The sequence below is a fragment of the Astyanax mexicanus genome, unplaced genomic scaffold (assembly GCF_023375975.1).
Source record: "Astyanax mexicanus isolate ESR-SI-001 unplaced genomic scaffold, AstMex3_surface scaffold_40, whole genome shotgun sequence".
In the NCBI taxonomy this organism is placed as follows: domain Eukaryota; kingdom Metazoa; phylum Chordata; class Actinopteri; order Characiformes; family Acestrorhamphidae; genus Astyanax; species Astyanax mexicanus.
Window position 1 is genome coordinate 613,387 of NW_026040050.1, and position 21,689 is coordinate 635,075.

Here is a 21,689-nt window from a genome sequence, read left to right on the forward strand (position 1 = left end):
TGTTTTATTAGCTAGCTTTTATTTTAGCACATCCACAGAGTATCAGAGAGCTCAGAGCAGCTGCTGTTGGGCTAAATGGAACTGAAGCTAAATGTAAATGAAATGTGTGGAGCTAACTGAGGCTCAAATCATTAACAATCAAAGGATAAATATCCTCCTCCTTTTTCAGAGCTCACACTGTGACACCTTAAATGCCTTACAGACCATACATTTTGCATTTGGAGATACTTTTCATGTTTTTCTTTACTGCAGTTGTACCATTACCCCATACCACACTGCTTGGCTAATAATGGCAATGCAACATACGATCTATCATTTAACTGATACAAACTCTAATGGGTCCAGACTTAAATTTTTCCTCTTCTGGAACCCAGGAATTTTCATTGATTTTCTTCTCATTAAGAAATAAATGGGTAAGAATTCTGGTGTTAAGGGGGTTAAACTAAATCTTATTAAACTACAGTCAGTTCCATTAGGGCTGGGCGATGTGGTAAAAAACATTAATCTCAATATCCTTTAAATACTTAAAATCCTCTATTAAAATTTAGATTTTTAGTTCTTACTTAACTTCAGAGATCACAATAAAAAAGTGACGTGCAAGCTATTATTTTCTTTACATTTAATAAAAAAATTGTTATGTTTTAATGTTTTAAAGAGTTTTATTTGTATTTTTATTTGTTATTACATGATTAAGCAGCCCCTTCAACCTTACATGCAGATTTTATATAAAACACAGTGTACACAAAACCTTATTAAATATTAAAATCACTGCCATATAAAAGAGTTCTTCACAGGTTTCTGGCAGTAAAGTAAATGTTCTCTCTGGCAGTTTCTATATGGAAAGACGTTCAATCTTGATTACAGTATTTTTTACACTATGTAAGACAGACTTAAAATTTTCCCAAAAAAGACCATTAACCCTTGAGGAACAGATACTCACACAAAGAAGAAGCGTGTGCACACGTGGTCAGATACAGGACACACCCAGATGTTTCCATGTTTTTGGAGGTCCTTTGATGTGATCACTGTCCAAAAGAATGCAGGCATGAAAACAGATAAACCTCTACCTCAAACATCCCACTGTACATTAAACTTCATACCCTGATCTGAATCGTGCTGTTATGTCTTTAGAAACATTATTCCAGCACTAAATAAGTATATTTGTTTCTCACACTTGCAGAATCTCTGCAGGCCGGAGAGAATCCTCAGCCCAGAGGGAATATCTCACCACCTGCGCTAATCTACAGTAACATATATCAAGAGCCCAAAACACTCCAGCCTGTCAGCTTTGTTTCAGGTCAGTGTAATCCTGATGAAACTCACATAAACCAGACCTCAGGTTCTGTCACATAAGCACAACTGGTGCAATACAAGCCCTTTTAAATCCGGACCTATCCTGAACTGTCCTATAAATGTCACATGCAGTTTCTCAGGCCTGAACTGCTCCTGGAGTTCTATAATGGGCACCAATTCAGCAGCTCACCTTCACACAGTGCAATACAGTTCAGATTCCGACTCTGCAGAAAGCGGGACTGTATGGGGCGGCTCTGTAAAAAGAGAAAACAGGCTTTAACGTATTAAACTGAAGTTATTACTAAATCACTTTTATATAAGATGGTAAAATATTTTTTTTGTTAATTCTATGTATATTTTGTAATACAACACATACAACCCCAATTCCAATGAAGTTGTCAAAAAAAATCCTAAAATCATCAGTGCACTTTATAATCTGGTGTGCCTTATGTAAAAATTAAGACAGGCAGGTTATTAAAGAGCAGTAAAGTCAAATCACTGAAGTACAGCATTATAAAAGAGTTTCAGTTTAGTTCTCAAGCACTGAGACTGCAGCAGTATTAGCATTAAATGCTAACCACAGCGCTAGATCTTTTGCTGTTCTCAGAGGTGAGTATATCAGACTGTAGTCTGTGTGTTTAATGTGTTAAAACCAGCTACATGTCCAGAACACTCAGGGACCCGTAGTGTAGTGCTGTCGGGTGGCATTTATTTAGGGTGACCATATTTTTATTTGGGTAAACCAGGACACCTGGCTAAATGACGTCAACACCTAATTTGCATAATACATGTTTTTGAAGCTGTAAAGAATTAAGGTTGTGGGAGTGAAAAACACCCTAAATATGTTGGAAATGATACAAATGAACAACTTCTGTTGCGTTTTAAATAGACCGTCACTTTTTTACAATAACTTTATTTTTACGTGAATTACATAAATAATTTTTTTGCCATGTTCTTAAATGTTATTATAAGAGCAGCAGTTAGACTGAACTGTTATTCCACGTTTTTTGTGCGCTCCGCAAAACAGCAAGCTGCTTCTCCGGAGAGGAAATTTATGTAGAGCTTTGATTTGGCGCCCCCTCTAGGCTGCATACCCCCCTTTAAGAAGAGGGCTGCTCTCACTGACGCGACTCAGGGATCATGTCACACGCAGCGCCGTGCGCAGTGCCCTAGTGCCTGTACATTTAATGGTCCAAGGTAATTGAAAAACCAGGACATTTCCTCACTTTTTGAAAAAAAAAAACATGTCCCGGGAAATACGGACGTTTGGTCACCCTAATTTATTAGCGATAAGCGCTGCTAATCGCGGCTAGCGCTGCTGCTAACTTTGCTGTTGAAAATATAAGAACCCTAATTACTGTAAATAAACGCAAGCACTTTACTCACCCAAATAAACAGATTGCAGGAGAGAAATCTGTGTAGATAAATATCCAGCACTCTTTTACTTAGGCACCTAAAATGCACCTTATAATCCAGTGAACCTTATGTATGAATTTTAAAAGTCAGGCCTTAAGGAGCAGTAAAGTCACTCTGCTGAAGTACAGAATTATACAGGAGTTTCAGTGAAGATTCTTAATGAGGCTGGAGCAGCGTTAGCATTAGCTGTTCCTAGTGCAGAGGCGAGTATATCGGACTGTGTTTGCTGTGTTAAAACAAGCTACATGAGATGAACTGCTTGCTGATAGTGCCCTGGCCTACCAGAACACCCAGGGTTCTTCAGTGTAGCTCTGTTGGGCATCATTTACTAGTGCTAAGTGCAGCTAATCGCGGCTAGCGCTGCTGCTAACCATGCTAAAATACTGAAAATCTAAAATTACTGTAAATAAACGGAAAAGCTTTACTCTTCACAGTTTAAACTTTCCAGGAGAGAAATCTGTGTGGATTAACATCCAGCGCTCGTTTAACTTAATTTTATTTATTTATTTTTTAAGTTTAAAAGCACCAGTATGGAAGTGTGTTAGTGTGTTAATAGCCCACATCTGTGAATTAATGCTAAAAGGTATATTCAGATTATGGAGCAACATATGCTGCCATCCAAGCAACAACTTTTTCAGGAACGTCCTGCTTAATTCAGCAAGACCATGCTGTGCCACATCCTGCACGTGTACAACAGCGTGGATTTGTAGTAAAAGAGTGTGGGTTCTAGACCGGCCTGCCTGCAGACCTGAACCGTCTCCTATTAAAAATATGTGAAACTTTATGAAGCTAACGGAGACTCTGACTGTTGAGCAAATTAAGTTCTACATCAAGCAAGAATGGGAAAGAATTCCACCAACAAAACTATTAGTGTCCTCAGTTCCTAAACGCGTATTGAGTGTAGTTAAAAGAAAAGTAACACAGTGAACACGCATCTGTCCCAACTTTTAAGAGTGATTCACAAACTATTGTATTTTTTATTTTTATTAAGTCCCAAATTCATTGGAATTGAGGTTGTATTTATTTTTCAGCACTATTTTTATAAATTTGATATATCTGATATATTGATTGACAAATAATATAGTTTATATTGCATTGATTACATTTCGCAAATGCTCACATATCCATAGCAATGTAACAAGAGTCAGTCCCATGTCTATGGATTGTTTTGCCTGGGTGGCAGTTGAAGCAGTTTGTAGGTTCATGGAGTCACAGACAGAAGCAGAGTATTACAGAGTTTTTTTTAAAGAGGAAAAACCCAGCCTGTGTTTGATGATGGAGCTCAGATATATTTGGGCCAAATTCTTGCACAATGTTACACAAGAAATCCAAGCAGTTACATCTCCATGCATTTTAAGCTGAAGTTTAGCTGCTGTGGAAGATGCAGGAACTCTTCTCCTACTGTTTGTTCCTGGCATTTAATTTTTTTTGGATTAACAAAAATTATAAAAAAAACAATTTCTTTTTTATCTTTTATTTGCGTTTCTTTTTAAGTTTTATTCTTTGCACTACAGTTATGTCTGTACAGGTGCAGTAGATTAATTAATAGAACTTATTAATTAATAGAATTTACTTGGACTAAAATACACCCATCATTCCCTTTTGCACATAAAAAATGACAACATGAAATAAATGTGTTTTAATTAAGGCCAGAACACTTCTACCATATATATATATATATATATATATATATATATATATATACAACTTACTGAACATACATGAAAAAAAAACATGATTTTCACTAAAACTATCGCAACTTATTTCATTTCTGACTATATGAATCAATACTAGTTTCAATGGTTATTCATTTAATTATTTATTGGTTATCAAAAAATATATATATATATATTTGTACAAAATATTGAATACACAGTATGTTTAAATATTTGTGGACACACTTTTTAATATATATATTTAGTTGCACCCATTGATGGATTTGCAAACACATAGTACTTCCAAATAACAAGCATGGTCTAGGGGCATAAAAATGATGATTTCTGCTAAAAATGATGCAGAACTGAACTGTGGGGATCTTACCTGTGGAATTGTGTTCATACGGTTGTAGCGCTGCACCAGTTCATCTTTAGTTGGCATCCGATGCTGTCCTTTACCCATCCCTACACACACACACACACACACACACACACAAAACAGAACTGAGTTTAGGCCAAGGCCCCTAAACAATAGCAATGATGTTATATAGTTCTTCACATATAATACTATAGCTCATGCATCACAAAGCAAGTGATGGAGTATGGAGTACACAACATGATAAATGGATCACTCATCACTCATACACAGCGTGAGATTCTGAGGATATAGAACATTTTTAATAATTAACACTTAGAGTTTCAACCACCTGAGATCATTTGTGGCATTTTGTGTAAAATATTATCTAAATATTTTCTGTCTTGTAATCCAGCTGATGTTAGCATTCCGTAACATCTCATTAACACTATACAATTTCTAACATCACACAGTAACATTACATATCATTACATAATATTAACTTATATTAAACCCACATTACTTTAGCATAACTCATCCATAAAACAGCTACAAAATTAACAGCTCCACTAAAATGTCAGTTAGATATAATATGTAGTTAATGATGTGTGTACTGACACTTTATGATGTGTTGGGTATATAGGTGTAGCCGCTGTTGCTGGGTTTAGAACATTTTCACACAAAAACGTTTTAGTCCGGTTAAATAAAGACTTGTTATCCTTGATGTGATTCATTTTGAGATGTAAATACAGTAATGTCACAAAAGCGATTTATCTGCAGGGGCAAAATATGCCCCATTTCACCCAGTGTAAATGCCTGTTTGGGCAAAGTGCACAAAATACTGGATCTCAAAAACCTGCAGGAGAACCTATTCAACAAAGCAAAGTATTTTATATCACGTTTTAATAAATACACCCAAAGTTCATTTCACAGAGGAGTTCTCCTTTAACCATTTAACAGTGTTTATCGCTGTCCCTGTTACTTTTAATATGTTATAGATCACAAATTATAAAAAGATAAAGAAATGACAGTATCCAAAAGAACATACAGACCATCACACCATGACCAGCAACCACCAGCAACCACTGGCAACCCCCACACCTCGACCAGCCACACAATGGGGAGGAATGTGATGAAACAGTGAAGGTAAGCTCAGCACGGCTGCTTTCAGCTCACACCCAGTATCACACATCCATGAGCAGCACAGCGACAGCACAGGAACGACACAACATGATGGAAGACAAGTGGGCACAGGAGATGCGCAGAGGGGCATGACGTCATCTGGAGATCCTACCTGAGTATCCGAAGGATATGCTGGAGATAGGGCTGAGATAGATGCCCTTTCCATAGGCTGCCCCATGCAGCTTGAGTTAAAGAGAGCGAGAGTCACTGAGACAGCAACACCACACATGCTGTCAGACCACACACACACACACACTCACACACACTCACACACACTCACACACACTCACACACACTCACACACACTCACACACACTCACACACACTCACACACACTCACACACACTCACACACACACACTCATATATACCGTATGAAATGGGTATCAAGAAACATTGTGATAAGGGTACTGTGTTTTGTTTATTTTGGTTAGGTTAGAAATGACTCCATCATAATCCTGCTTTATTAAAATGATTCAGTCATTTAAAGTTTTTTACCTGATAATTACTGAAAACTGAAATGTTACATAAACTACTATAAATATAAGAGACCAACATTCATTTTCCAATCTAAACAGATAATAAATATATACACTGCTTGGCCAAAAAGTTCACACGCTCTAATATTTGGTTGGACTGGCTTTAGCTTTGAATGCTGCATGCATTCACTGTGGCATTGTTTCCACAAACATCTGCAATGTCACAAGATTTTTTTTCAATCCAGTGTTGCATACATTTTCTCCAAGATCTTGCAGCAGCATTGATGATGGGAGAGATTTTTTCTCCAGCACATCCCAAAGATTCCCAATGAGGTTAAGATCTGGACTCAGTGGTGAACAATCCATGTGTGATAATGATGGTATCATGCTCTATGAAACACTTTTTTACAATCTGAGCCCCATTCTGACCTCATTGGGACCTCACAGCTGTTTAGTCACAATCCTTTGGGACAAACAAATTATTTCACCAAAGTGAAATCGCAAAATAAAATCATTTAATTTTTTTAAGACCACATTCCTTCCTGATGATATTTCCCAAACTGTTCTTTCTCTGTCTAATGCATGCCAATAATGTGACCCTTCTGGAAGAGATTAAGCTCCTTCCTACTACCACATGATGGGTCTTTCCACTTGGTAGTTATAAGAATCTACTCACTGCATTAGTTGGGTTAAATAACTTGTCGCCAGCTGAAACAGAATCACCCATGCAGTAATCATTATCTAATGGAAGGCTCTTACCTATTTTCTTAGTTATATCCAAGTTGTCACCTTTTTGGCCAGGCAGTGTATTATTCAATAGACTTCTATTTCAGATTCTTCTCCTCTCAGTTAGACTAACCAACCCCCCTTCATTTCACTTTCTCCTTCCTTACGTCTAATTTCATCAGACATTTACTAAATGTCCAAATTCTGTGGGCATCACTTCTAATGAATGCATTAGGATGCACCTATTGCTGACACAAATGTGCACAGAGCAGGGCTGCTTCCAATAGAATAGGGCTCACTGGCGATGGTAAATGTGAACTGATTGGTACCATGTCAAATGTTTCCCTCAGTATTGAGCTATGGAGCAGTGAATCTGTGTTTTCTTGAATGATGGTGCCACATCCAATACTTTTTGAATGGGATGAGTAGAGGAGCTGGTGATGATGTTAGGTGGAGATCATCATCCAATATCCTGAGCTCAGTAACATTACAGTCACTTGAATGCAATGCAAAAATTTGGTAAAACTGATTTTTCTTGGTAGTAGAGACAGTTACTCCAACAATAGCTGACTAAACTCTTCTTAATACCCTTGATTTAGGAAGAAACAATGTAAACATCTATACTTTTGTCCATTTAGTGAATCTGTAATCTTGTAAGATCACATCTAAGCCTTTTTCACTACAACCAAAGGCACAAACCAAGCATTAACACATCAAATAACAACTTAAATAAATAAAGGGTGGTCACTGACTTTTTTACAGTACTGTACAAGAACTACAAAACGTGAATTTACTAAAACCTAGTAAAGAAAAAGTGAAGAGAAGGTTGATGATTTAATGCTGATGGCATAAATATGTAGTTTTATGAGTATAAGGGTAAAATGTTAGTCATGGGATTCATGCTAGTAGACGAGGTCTTGAGATAAAAGGATGTTCAGACAACAGCAAAGTGTAGAAGAACACACTTATAATGTGAAAAAAGAGGTGTAATATATAAGGATCTTGTATCACACATTATATGGCTTTCAGAGACAATATTGGTAGTTTTATTCCTGCCCAAAAGCACAAATGAAAACAACTCAAACTGATCTTAATTATATATTTTTTTCGATCCAGAAGAATACATACGGTTCAGCTGGCCCCCGTCACCTCTTACCACATCCACAGAGACTACAGAGAGAGATCACTTTACCCAAAGTCCTCAGATCCACCTAAACACTCAAGAGTGATTCCCTTCAACGCTCAGTGAAACCTAGTGGCAACTCCCGACCCCAGCTGACACCATACCCTCTGCAGTCTCGTACAGGAAGGAGTATGATACCAGCGGAGGTCAGCACAGGAAATGATCTTGTTACCAGCAAGTTTCACCTCACTGCACCCCAAAAGCACGAGGGGCCTGGCATTCGTTACTGCCAAAATGGATCAGCTGGACAGCCAACTTGAGCCCAGTGCGGGACAAGCGCTGTCCAATGGGGAAATGCGTCTTAGATCAGCTGACTGATGTAATTTACATACCTGCAGTTTGGTATAAGAGGCATTGACTAGTCCATTTCTCAGAACAGAGTGCCAGTTCTCTATATGGGAACCACTAGAGTGGTAAAAAGACACAGGAATAGACAGAAAGAGAGGGAGAAAAAAACGTTTATATAAGTAAAAGAGAAAAGCTGATTCTTATCAACGGCTGCCTGTGCTGATGTATAAAAAGCAACAGAACCAGACAATCTTACAGCCAGAGAAGGTCAAACTCATCGTCAATTAATTTATTGCATCAATAAATATTATTTTGGAAATATTCTACTCCTGAAAAAAAACATTCTGTTGGCAGTTCTAGGTAGTTTTGAAGGAGTCATCATCGTTCCTGATTTAGGACGGATTCTAAAATAGAAAAGCAGGGTCATAATGAGGTAAAGCTCAGTCTGAAGATGCTGAAGTTTGCACAATATAAAAAAGACTACAAAGCCCTCATGAGGATACATCAAGTCATGCAGATATAAATAAACTCAGAGAATTCAGGTTCTGCCAGTCAGCACACTCTCTATTCAGATTTATATGATGTGATAACTCACGGTTTACCTGAAAGCAGAGAGTCAGTGGATCCTTCACCTTGTAAACTGTTCAAAAGTTAAAAAAACTAACAGTAACAGTCCCACGATTGGACTCACCACTTCATTCAGAAGTATTTCTTTATTTATATTATTTTCTTATTGATTAATACTAAAGACATTCGAACCTTGAAGGAACATGTGGAATTTTGTTGTAAACAAAAAAATATTACGACTGCAGAGTAGAGATGTACCACATCGTGCGCAATAATATTGGCAATCTTTCTAAATACCCTGAAATATCATGATATTATTTCAGGGCCATATGAGTCATCAGGATACAGCTTTGTTGCTGTTTGTAGGAAAAGGAAAATTCACACTATTCTCATTTCCCACTAAAAGTAATATCTACTAGAGACAGATGATATCAGATTATATCAGTGTGGTATTATTTATTTTACTTCAGTCCTGGATATTTAGAGTGCATTATTATTATCATGATATGTTGGATCATTGACCTCTGTAACAATCTGATCATCTCAATTAGGGGTGTGCCATATCATATTGTATGAAGAAATATCGCCATTAGTGTATTCTTGAAATTAATTGTTTGATATTATTTAAGGGCCATATCACCCACCCCTCCTGTAGAGTGAGGGAAAGGAAGGCGACCAGTTCTCAGCATCTCTTGGAAACTTTTTTTAATACTGTTTTGAAAATCATTTAATGTGACTTTACCTGATTTACCTGACTGAGAAAATGCTAAGAGTTTAAAGCTGCCAACAAAGCAAAAGGTGGCTTCTTCAAAGAAACTGAAAGATAAAAATTGGTTTGTTTAACACTTTTTGTGTTTACAGATAAACTACATTATATAACTACATTATAGTTTTGATATTTTAAATATTAATCCACAAAGAGGCAAAACATAAAAACACAACATTGAATGAAACCTTTGACTGGTACATACATGTGCATGGCTACTGGTTGCTGCTCATCCAGCAAAAAGCCTATCAGAAACTGAGTGTCTGTAGTGGAGTGTGGGAGATTATGGTGGTGTACTGCTGTAAGAGAGGCTCACTGGAATGCGAAGGTGCTGCCGTAGAGCTTCTTGGCTGTGCGGAAACGGGCTTCTTTAGCAGGGGGGCTGCTGAGGAGCAGGAACTGATGGGATGTGTGCATGAACTTCAGCTGCTGCTCAGACACGACACCCAGGAGGAAGGATTACGACACAACATATAGAAAAAGAATCAGTCATTGACAATAGTCAGTGTACATTTGCAAATTAATATTAATAAAACAAAATATCTTAAAGTAACACAATATCGGAAAACTGATCACCTACCCTACTCAGCGGCAGTTTGACGATATGAGATCTGTTACTGGATATTATCCTACAAACAGTGTGAAAACACACAAAAAAGAAAGCAAGTACATGAAGTGTGTGTATAATTACATCACTAAATGTATATGCAGTAAATTTAACAGTGTTTGTTATTTACCACTGCAGCAGAGGGTGAGCTAAAGGGTCCAGTTTATCCATCTGCTTCTTTATCTCCAGATATGAACCCTGTATACACAGAGATACAGTTACAACAAGCAACACCCACATCACAAAAACATCCATCACAATAACATCCATCACAATAACACCCATCACAATAACACCCATCACCATAACACCCATCACCATAACACCCATCACAATAACACCCATCACAATAACACCCATCACCATAACACCCATCACAATAACACCCATCACAATAACACCCACCCACAATAACATCCATCACAATAACACCCATCACAATAACACCCACCCACAAAAACATCCATCACAATAACACCCATCACAATAACACCCACCCACAAAAACATCATTCACAATAACACCCATCACAATAACACCCATCACAATAACACCCACCCACAAAAACATCCATCACAATAACACCCATCACAATAACACCCATCACAATAACACCATCACAAAAACATCCATCACAATAACACCCACCCACAATAACACCCATCACAATAACACCCATCACAATAACACCCATCACAATAACACCCACCCACAAAAACATCCATCACAATAACACCCATCACAATAACACCCACCCACAAAAACATCATTCACAATAACACCCATCACAATAACACCCATCACAATAACACCCACCCACAAAAACATCCATCACAATAACACCCATCACAATAACACCATCACAAAAACATCCATCACAATAACACCCACCCACAATAACACCCATCACAATAACACCCATCACAATAACACCCATCACAAAAACATCCATCACAATAACACCCACCCACAATAACACCCATCACAATAACACCCATCACAATAACACCCATCACAATAACACCCACCCACAAAAACATCCATCACAATAACACCCATCACAATAACACCCACCCACAAAAACATCATTCACAATAACACCCATCACAATAACACCCATCACAATAACACCCACCCACAAAAACATCCATCACAATAACACCCATCACAATAACACCATCACAAAAACATCCATCACAATAACACCCACCCACAATAACACCCATCACAATAACACCCATCACAATAACACCCATCACAAAAACATCCATCACAATAACACCCACCCACAATAACACCCATCACAATAACACCCATCACAATAACACCCATCACCATAACATCCATCACCATAGCACCCATCACAATAACACCCACCCACAATAACACCCATCACAATAACACCCACCCACAATAACACCCATCACCATAACATCCATCACCATAGCACCCATCACAATAACACCCATCACAATAACACCCATCACCATAACATCCATCACAATAACACCCATCACCATAACACCCATCACAATAACACCCATCACAATAACACCCACCCACAAAAACATCCATCACAAAAACATCCATCACAATAACACCCACCCACAAAAACATCCATCACAATAACACCCATCACAATAACACCCATCACCATAACATCCATCACCATAGCACCCATCACAATAACACCCATCACAATAACACCCATCACCATAACATCCATCACAATAACACCCATCACCATAACACCCATCACAATAACACCCATCACAATAACACCCACCCACAAAAACATCCATCACAAAAACATCCATCACAATAACACCCACCCACAAAAACATCCATCACAATAACACCCATCACAATAACACCCATCACAAAAACATCCATCACAATAACACCCACCCACAAAAACATCCATCACAATAACACCCATCACAATAACACCCATCACAAAAACATCCATTACAATAACACCCACCCACAAAAACATCCATCACAATAACACCCATCACAAAAACATCATTCACAATAACACCCATCACAATAACACCCACCCCACAAAAACATCATTCACAATAACACCCATCACAATAACACCCATCACAATAACACCCATCACAATAACACCCATCACCATAACACCCATCACCATAACACCCATCACCATAACACCCATCACAATAACATCCATCACAATAACACCCATCACCATAACACCCATCACAATAACACCCATCACAATAACACCCACCCACAAAAACATCCATCACAAAAACATCCATCACAATAACACCCACCCACAAAAACATCCATCACAATAACACCCATCACAATAACACCCATCACAATAACACCCACCCACAAAAACATCCATCACAATAACACCCATCACAATAACACCCATCACAATAACACCCACCCACAAAAACATCCATCACAATAACACCCATCACAATAACACCCATCACAATAACACCCACCCACAATAACACCCACCCACAAAAACATCCATCACAATAACACCCATCACAATAACACCCATCACAATAACACCCATCACAATAACACCCATCACAATAACACCCACCCACAAAAACATCCATCACAATAACATCCATCACAATAACACCCATCACAATAACACCCATCACAATAACATCCATCACAATAACATCCATCACAATAACACCCATCACAATAACACCCACCCACAAAAACATCCATCACAATAACACCCATCACAATAACACCCATCACAATAACACCCATCACAATAACACCCACCCACAAAAACATCCATCACAATAACACCCACCCACAAAAACATCCATCACAATAACACCCACCCACAAAAACACCCATCACAATAACATCCATCACAATAACATCCATCACAATAACACCCATCACAATAACACCCACCCACAAAAACATCCATCACAATAACACCCATCACAATAACACCCATCACAATAACACCCATCACAATAACACCCACCCACAAAAACATCCATCACAATAACACCCACCCACAAAAACATCCATCACAATAACACCCACCCACAAAAACATCCATCACAATAACACCCACCCACAATAACACCCATCACAATAACACCCATCATGATTGTGTTCATGAACAAGATGATTCCATTGCTTCTGGGATGTGAAAACTTTTCCACTATGCCGGTTATTGAAAGGGCTCACCGCACTCCTATTTTTGGCTCCAATGCTCGATCTGCTCCTAGACCCATCTTGGTTAAGTTCTTGCATTTCCAGGACAAAGTAAAGATCCTACGTCTGGCAAGGGCAAAAGAGGTGCTAACCTACAGCGGCACCCGCATTCATATTTACCCTGATTTCAGTGCTGGTTTGGTCAAGAAACGTCGAGAGTTTGATGCTGTCAAGAAGATCCTCCGTGCTGCTGATATTAAATACTCTTTGCTGTACCCCTGTACACTGAGAGTCACAGTGGATGGAAAGCCAAAACTATTCCGTTGCCCTGAAGAAGCTGACCTTTTTGTCAAAACTTTACCGTCATCTCCTCTGATCTAGTAAATCGAGTAAATCATTAGGCAAATTGCTTGTCTTTTGATTTTGTTTGTCTGGACAAAAGTCTGTCACCTATGAATGGACATTGCATTGTTACCTGGCTTTGTTTAAGTGCATTTAAATGTTTAATATATTATTCATATGTTTGTTGATTTTTCTATCTATTTATTTATAATATTAATGAAAAGGCCCTTCTCTTTCTTCTTTTTATTTATGTGCAGACTAAACCTGCTGTTGCTCACTCTTTTTTTTTTATTATTATTATTTTACTTCATAGGCATGTGTGTCTGTGTGTGTGTATTTGTGTGCGTGTGTCTGTTTGCGTGTGTCTGTGTGTGTGTGTCTGTGTGCTGCTCTTCTTTCCTCCATCATCTTCCTTTCAAACTCAACTTTATATTTTTTGCAATTTAAGTAGGTACAATTGAATTAGTTAAAGGATTGAAGGTTATTCATTTAAATATTAGGAGCCTTGTTTCAAAAATTGATCTTCTTAGAGCCTGGATAAACTTCTATAAACCAGATATTGTCACTATTTCTGAAACATGGTTGCATAGTAATATTTCTGATAATGATATAAAAATAGATCATTTTGTTTTATATAGAGCTGATAGGGCATCTAGAGGAGGTGGAGTTGCTACTTATGTTTCTTCAAGATTGATTTCTGTGCGTGTTGCTCCTAAAGTAGAGCCAGCGCACTTTGAATGTTTGTTTATTCATATTAATTTTCATGATAAGAAACACTTAATTATTGGTAATATCTATAGACCTCCTCATGCTCCAATTGACTCTACTAAGTGTATTTTGTCAACTATTAATTCTATTGTGAGGCACAGTGAAATGATCATTTTGGGAGACTTTAATAGAAACTGGCTGGACCGTTCATCTTCTAAAGATAGACATTTATTTGGTAGTGTAAATCTGACGCAGTTAATTAATCAACCCACTAGGGTGGTCAACCAGTCTTCTTCTTTAATTGACTGGATACTGGTGACTAACCCAGAAAGAATAATTAAATCTGGTGTTATGTCAGATTGTTTGAGTGATCATTCGATCATATTCTCTGTATGGAAAATTAAAACTCCACGCTCTCCTCCTAGGTATATTAGATTGAGACAGAATAAGAATATGAATGTTGATAATTTTATTCAAGATATAATTAATGTTAATTGGAATCGATTCCAGTTAATTCCTTTTGTAGATGAAGCATGGGATTTCTTTTACTCTGAAGTTGTTAACGTGATTGATAAACATGCTCCTTTGAAAACAATCAGAGTTAAAGGTAGACATCTACCATGGATTAGTTCACATCTTATTAGTCTTTTTAAACAAAGGGATAAAGCCTGGGCCAAATATCGCTTGTCTAAAGATTGTGCTGATTGGGAAACGTATAGATGTTTGAGGAATTTGTGTAAGACAAAAACAAGGAATGCCAAATCTAACTATTATAAAGAGAGCCTTTCTCAGGATTTTAATCATCCTAAGCAGTTTTGGAGACAGTTGAATCAGGTTTTAAATAAAACTGATAAAAGCTTCATAAACGAGATAAGATTTAATGATAAAACTATTTCTGATCCTTTACAAATTGCTCAGGCTTTTAATCAGTACTTTTCTTCTATTTGTGGTCCCCAATATCCAAAATCTTATTGTCTGGCAAATGTTTTAAAATCTGATACTCTAAATAGTTCATTTTCGTTTACTAATATTTTGCCCACTGATGTATTTCAAGCGATATCTGAGCTGAAAGGAGGTTGTTGTGCTGGTCCTGATGGATTGGAAACCAAGTTCATTAAAATAGTTGCTCACATAATAATGTATCCCCTTGCCGACTTATTTAACTTGTCCCTGTTATCATGTTCAGTTCCTCAAATCTGGAAATGCGCTAGAGTTACTCCTCTTTTTAAAAGCGGAGATCAATCTGACTTAAATAATTATCGGCCAATTTCTATTATTTGTGTTATAGCTAAAATTTTTGAGAAACTCATCTTTAATCAATTATCTGAGTATATTAATAAGTTTACTATTTTATCTTTATCTCAGTCTGGTTTTAGATCTAATTATTCCACTATTACAGCTCTCATAAAATTTTCTAACGATGTGTTCTCATCTTTTGATAAAAGTCAATATACAGGTGCAATCTTTATCGATCTATCTAAAGCCTTTGATATGGTTGATCATTATCTTCTTTTGGATAAGCTTTATTCTATTGGTCTAAGTCAAAATGCTTTACTATGGTTTAGTGCTTATCTTCATAATAGACGTCAGTGTGTGGTTTTTCAGGGAAGTCAATCTGACTATTTAATAGTTGATAAAGGTGTTCCTCAAGGTTCCATTTTGGGACCCCTGCTTTTTTCTATTTTTATTAATGACTTGCCTCAGATTTGCTCACAATGTTCTGTTCACTTATATGCGGATGATACTGTTATTTATGTTTCTAATTCGGATTTGTTACAAATTCAGAATTCATTACAGTCTGAGTTTAATTTGGTCCAAAATTGGCTCTATGATAATAAACTTATATTGAATAAGAAGAAGTCTTGTTGCATGTTGTTTGGTATGCAGCATGGTTCTCCTAATTTAAGGGATCTACATATTTATTTTGATGATGGATCACCTCTTGAAAAAGTTGATTCATTTAAATACCTTGGTCTTTGGGTTGACTCTGAATTTTCCTTTAAACCCCATGTTGACTATATTATTAAAAAAACATATGGTTGTTTGAGTTCACTTTATCGAGCAATTAATTGTTTTACGTTTCATATTAGAAAAAGATTGGTTTCTCAATTAATTTTACCTATTATTGATTATGCTGATATAGTTTATATGAACACCTCTGAAATTCACTTAAGACCTCTTAATGTTGTGTTTAACTCTTTGTGTAGGTTTGTTTTGAGATGTCCATATAGAACTCATCACTGTTTTATGTTCGAATCAATTAATTGGTTGCAACCTAAATCTAGAAGACAATATCACTGGGTACAGTTTATTTTTAAATGTATTTATTTGGATTGTCCACCCTACTTAAAACAGTTTTTTGTTCTATTTAAATCTTCTTATTCTCTTCGGCATATGCAATATCCTTTTTTCTTTGTTCCTAGAATCTCTAAAGAAGTAGGGCGAAGGTCTTTTAATTACAAAGCTCCTTCTGACTGGAATAATCTTCCTTTTTCTTTGAAAAAATTAACTTCACTTCACTGCTTCAGGAAATGTTTATTTTCTTATCTTAAAACTACGTGTTTATGTTTTTAATTTATTTATTTATATATATTTTTCTGTTGTTTGTATTGGTATTAAAATAAAAGTACCGATTGATGTTATATTTGTTATATATGCAATGTTATATTTTTTTCATCTTAAAACACCTCTGTTTCTTAATTGTTTTCAGTTATCTGTATTGGAATATTATAAGTATCGAGTGATATAATTTGATAAGTTGAGTTCTGGTGGAAAGTGAGCTGTATATGTATGTGCAATGTATGTTTAGTGTGTAAATGTTTTTTTTTGTTTTTCTTTTTCTTTTTTTTTTTTCTTTTTTTTGCTCGTTTGTTTTGTGTATGTATTTATAGGACCCCCTTGAAAATGAGATGTCACATCTCAAGGGGCTATCCTTTCAATAAATTCAAATTCAAATTCATCACCATAACACCCATCACCATAACACCCATCACAATAACACCCATCACAATAACACCCACCCACCAAAACATCCATCACAATAACACCCACCCACAATAACACCCACCCACAAAAACATCCACCACAATAACACCCATCACAATAACACCCATCACAATAACACCCACCCACCAAAACATCCATCACAATAACACCCACCCACAATAACACCCATCACAATAACACCCATCACAATAACACCCATCACCATAACACCCATCACCATAACACCCACCCACAAAAACACCCACCCACAAAAACATCCATCACAATAACACCCACCCACAAAAACATCCATCACAATAACACCCACCCACAAAAACATCCATCACAATAACACCCACCCACAAAAACACCCATCACAATAACACCCATCACAATAACACCCATCACCATAACACCCATCACCATAACACCCATCACAATAACACCCATCACAATAACACCCACCCACCAAAACATCCATCACAATAACACCCACCCACAATAACACCCATCACAATAACACCCATCACAATAACACCCACCCACAAAAACATCCATCACAATAACACCCATCACAATAACACCCATCACAATAACACCCACCCACAAAAACATCCATCACAATAACACCCACCCACAAAAACATCCATCACAATAACACCCACCCACAAAAACATCCATCACAATAACACCCATCACAATAACACCCATCACCATAACACCCATCACCATAACACCCACCCACAATAACACCCATCACAATAACACCCATCACAATAACACCCATCACAATAACACCCACCCACAAAAACATCCATCACAATAACACCCATCACAATAACACCCATCACAATAACACCCATCACAATAACACCCACCCACAAAAACATCCATCACAATAACACCCACCCACAAAAACATCCATCACAATAACACCCACCCACAAAAACATCCATCACAATAACACCCACCCACAAAAACATCCATCACAATAACACCCACCCACAAAAACACCCATCACAATAACACCCATCACCATAACACCCATCACCATAACACCCACCCACCAAAACATCCATCACAATAACACCCACCCACAATAACACCCATCACAATAACACCCATCACAATAACACCCACCCACAAAAACATCCATCACAATAACACCCATCACAATAACACCCATCACAATAACACCCATCACAATAACACCCACCCACAAAAACATCCATCACAATAACACCCACCCACAAAAACATCCATCACAATAACACCCACCCACAAAAACATCCATCACAATAACACCCACCCACAAAAACACCCATCACAATAACACCCATCACAATAACACCCATCACCATAACACCCATCACCATAACACCCATCACAATAACACCCATCACAATAACACCCACCCACCAAAACATCCATCACAATAACACCCACCCACAATAACACCCATCACAATAACACCCATCACAATAACACCCACCCACAAAAACATCCATCACAATAACACCCATCACAATAACATCCATCACAATAACACCCACCCACAATAACATCCATCACAATAACACCCACCCACAACAACACCCATCACAATAATATCCATCACAATAACACCTATCACAATAACATCCATCACAATAACACCCACCCACAATAACACCCATCACAATAACATCCATCACAATAACATCCATCACAATAACACCCACCCACAATAACACCCATCACAATAACATCAATCACAATAACACCCATCACAATAACATCCATCACAATAACACCCACCCACAATAACACCCATCACAATAACATCCATCACAATAACACCCATCACAATAACACCCACCCACAACAACACCCATCACAATAATATCCATCACAATAACACCCATCACAATAACACCCATCACAATAACATCCATCACAATAACACCCACCCACAATAACACCCATCACAATAACATCAATCACAATAACACCATCACAATAACACCCATCACAATAACACCCATCACAATAACACCCACCCACAATAACATCCATCACAATAACACCCACCCACAATAACACCCACCCACAACAACACCCATCACAATAATATCCATCACAATAACACCTATCACAATAACATCCATCACAATAACACCCACCCACAATAACACCCATCACAATAACATCCATCACAATAACACCATCACAATAACACCCACCCACAATAACACCCATCACAATAACATCCATCACAATAACACCATCACAATAACATCCATCACAATAACACCATCACAATAACACCCATCACAATAACACCCATCACAATAACATCCATCATAATAACACCCATCACAATAACACCCATCACAATAACACCCATCACAATAACACCCATTATAATAACATTCATCACAATAACACCCATCACAATAATTTCCACCCCAATAACACCATCACAATAACACCCATCACAATAACACCCATCACAATAACATCCATCACAATAACATCCATCACAATAACACCATCACAATAACACCCATCACAATAACACCCATCACAATAACATCCATCACAATAACATCCATCCATCACAATAACATCCATCACAATAACATCCATCACAATAACATCCATCACAATAACATCCATCACACTCATATTTACACCACCTACTGTACAATTACACACACATAGCTTGTCTGAACAGTTATTATTTACATTAGTTACTGTTACACAGAAGATGTACTTACTAAGCATTATGTTATGCCAAAGACAATATTACGCCAAAGAATCACTAATAGTACTCTTACATCAAAGACTTTCTAAGGTGACTGTTACTTCAAACACTTACTAAGAGTACTGTTACGCCAGAGACACACTTACTAATAGTACTATTAAGCCAAGGACTTACTAAGCATAATGTTACACCAAAGACAGACTTACAAAGAGTACTGTTACGCCAAATACTTACTAAGAGTAGTGTTACCCCAAAGACAGACTTACTAATATTACTATTAAGCCAAAGACTTACTAAGTGTAATGTTACACAGAAGACAGACTTACTAAGAGTTCTGTTACGCCAAAGACAGACTCACTAATATTACTACTAAGCCAAGGACTTACTAAGAGTAGTGTTACACCAAAGACAAACTTAGTAAGAGTACTGTTACGCCAAATACTTAGTCCTTGGATTAATAGTAATATTAGTGTGTGTCTTTGGTGTAACAGTCCTCCTAGAAAGTCATTGACTTAATAGTACTATTAGTAAGTCTGTTTTTGGCGTAACATTACTCTTAGTCCTCAGTCCTTTGATTAATAGTAATATTATTGAGTTTGTATTGTATTGTACTGTCTTATAATATTATGCCATATACTTACTAAGTACTGTTACGCCAAATACTTAATAAGAGTACTGTTACACCAAAGACAAACTCACTAATATTACTATTAAGCCAAAGACTTACTAAGAGTAATGTTACACCAAAGACAAACTCACTAAGAGTCCTGTCATGCCAAAGACTTATTAAGAGTACTGTTATGCCAACTACTCACTGAGAGTATTGTTACGTCAAAGACAGACTTACTAAGATTACTATTAAGCCAAGGACTTACTAAGAGTCGTGTTACACCAAACACAGATTTGCCAAAAGTACTATTTCGCCAAATACTTACTTAAGGACAGAACAAGTAACTATGTGTCGCACACAGCCACTTATGCACGTACGCATAAGTCTAAACGCGCTCCACTGTGTAGCGCATTCTCGCTGGATACCCCTGGGCTATGGCGTAGGTTCGAAGCAAATATTGGCCTTACACCAGACAGACTCTTTAAGAATCATTTTATGCAAAATAATTACTATGTAAAGACTTTTTAAAATTCATTAAAAATATCTGACCAGTGGTAGGATGCCCCCCCTTTTTTGTGAGCCTTGATCTTGGACTTGGAGAG

The 21,689-nt window shown here is 37.2% G+C and overlaps 1 protein-coding gene across 8 annotated transcripts in view; it reads right to left on the reverse strand.

Moving 5' to 3' along the window:
* The window catches only part of LOC103045710 (protein mono-ADP-ribosyltransferase PARP6), a 57,407-nt gene that overhangs the window by 2,038 nt on the left and 33,680 nt on the right, over positions 1 to 21,689 (reverse strand). For 7 of the 8 annotated variants that reach the window (XM_049473602.1, XM_049473603.1, XM_049473604.1 and 4 more), the window contains 8 exons: positions 10,647 to 10,714; positions 10,490 to 10,538; positions 10,226 to 10,338; positions 8,621 to 8,693; positions 6,014 to 6,083; positions 4,750 to 4,829; positions 1,484 to 1,547; positions 941 to 1,025 (listed from right to left, as the gene is read on the reverse strand). In XM_049473602.1, coding sequence (XP_049329559.1) covers positions 941 to 1,025; positions 1,484 to 1,547; positions 4,750 to 4,829; positions 6,014 to 6,083; positions 8,621 to 8,693; positions 10,226 to 10,338; positions 10,490 to 10,538; positions 10,647 to 10,714 — 602 coding nt within the window. The other variant, XM_049473605.1, reaches the window with a different exon arrangement.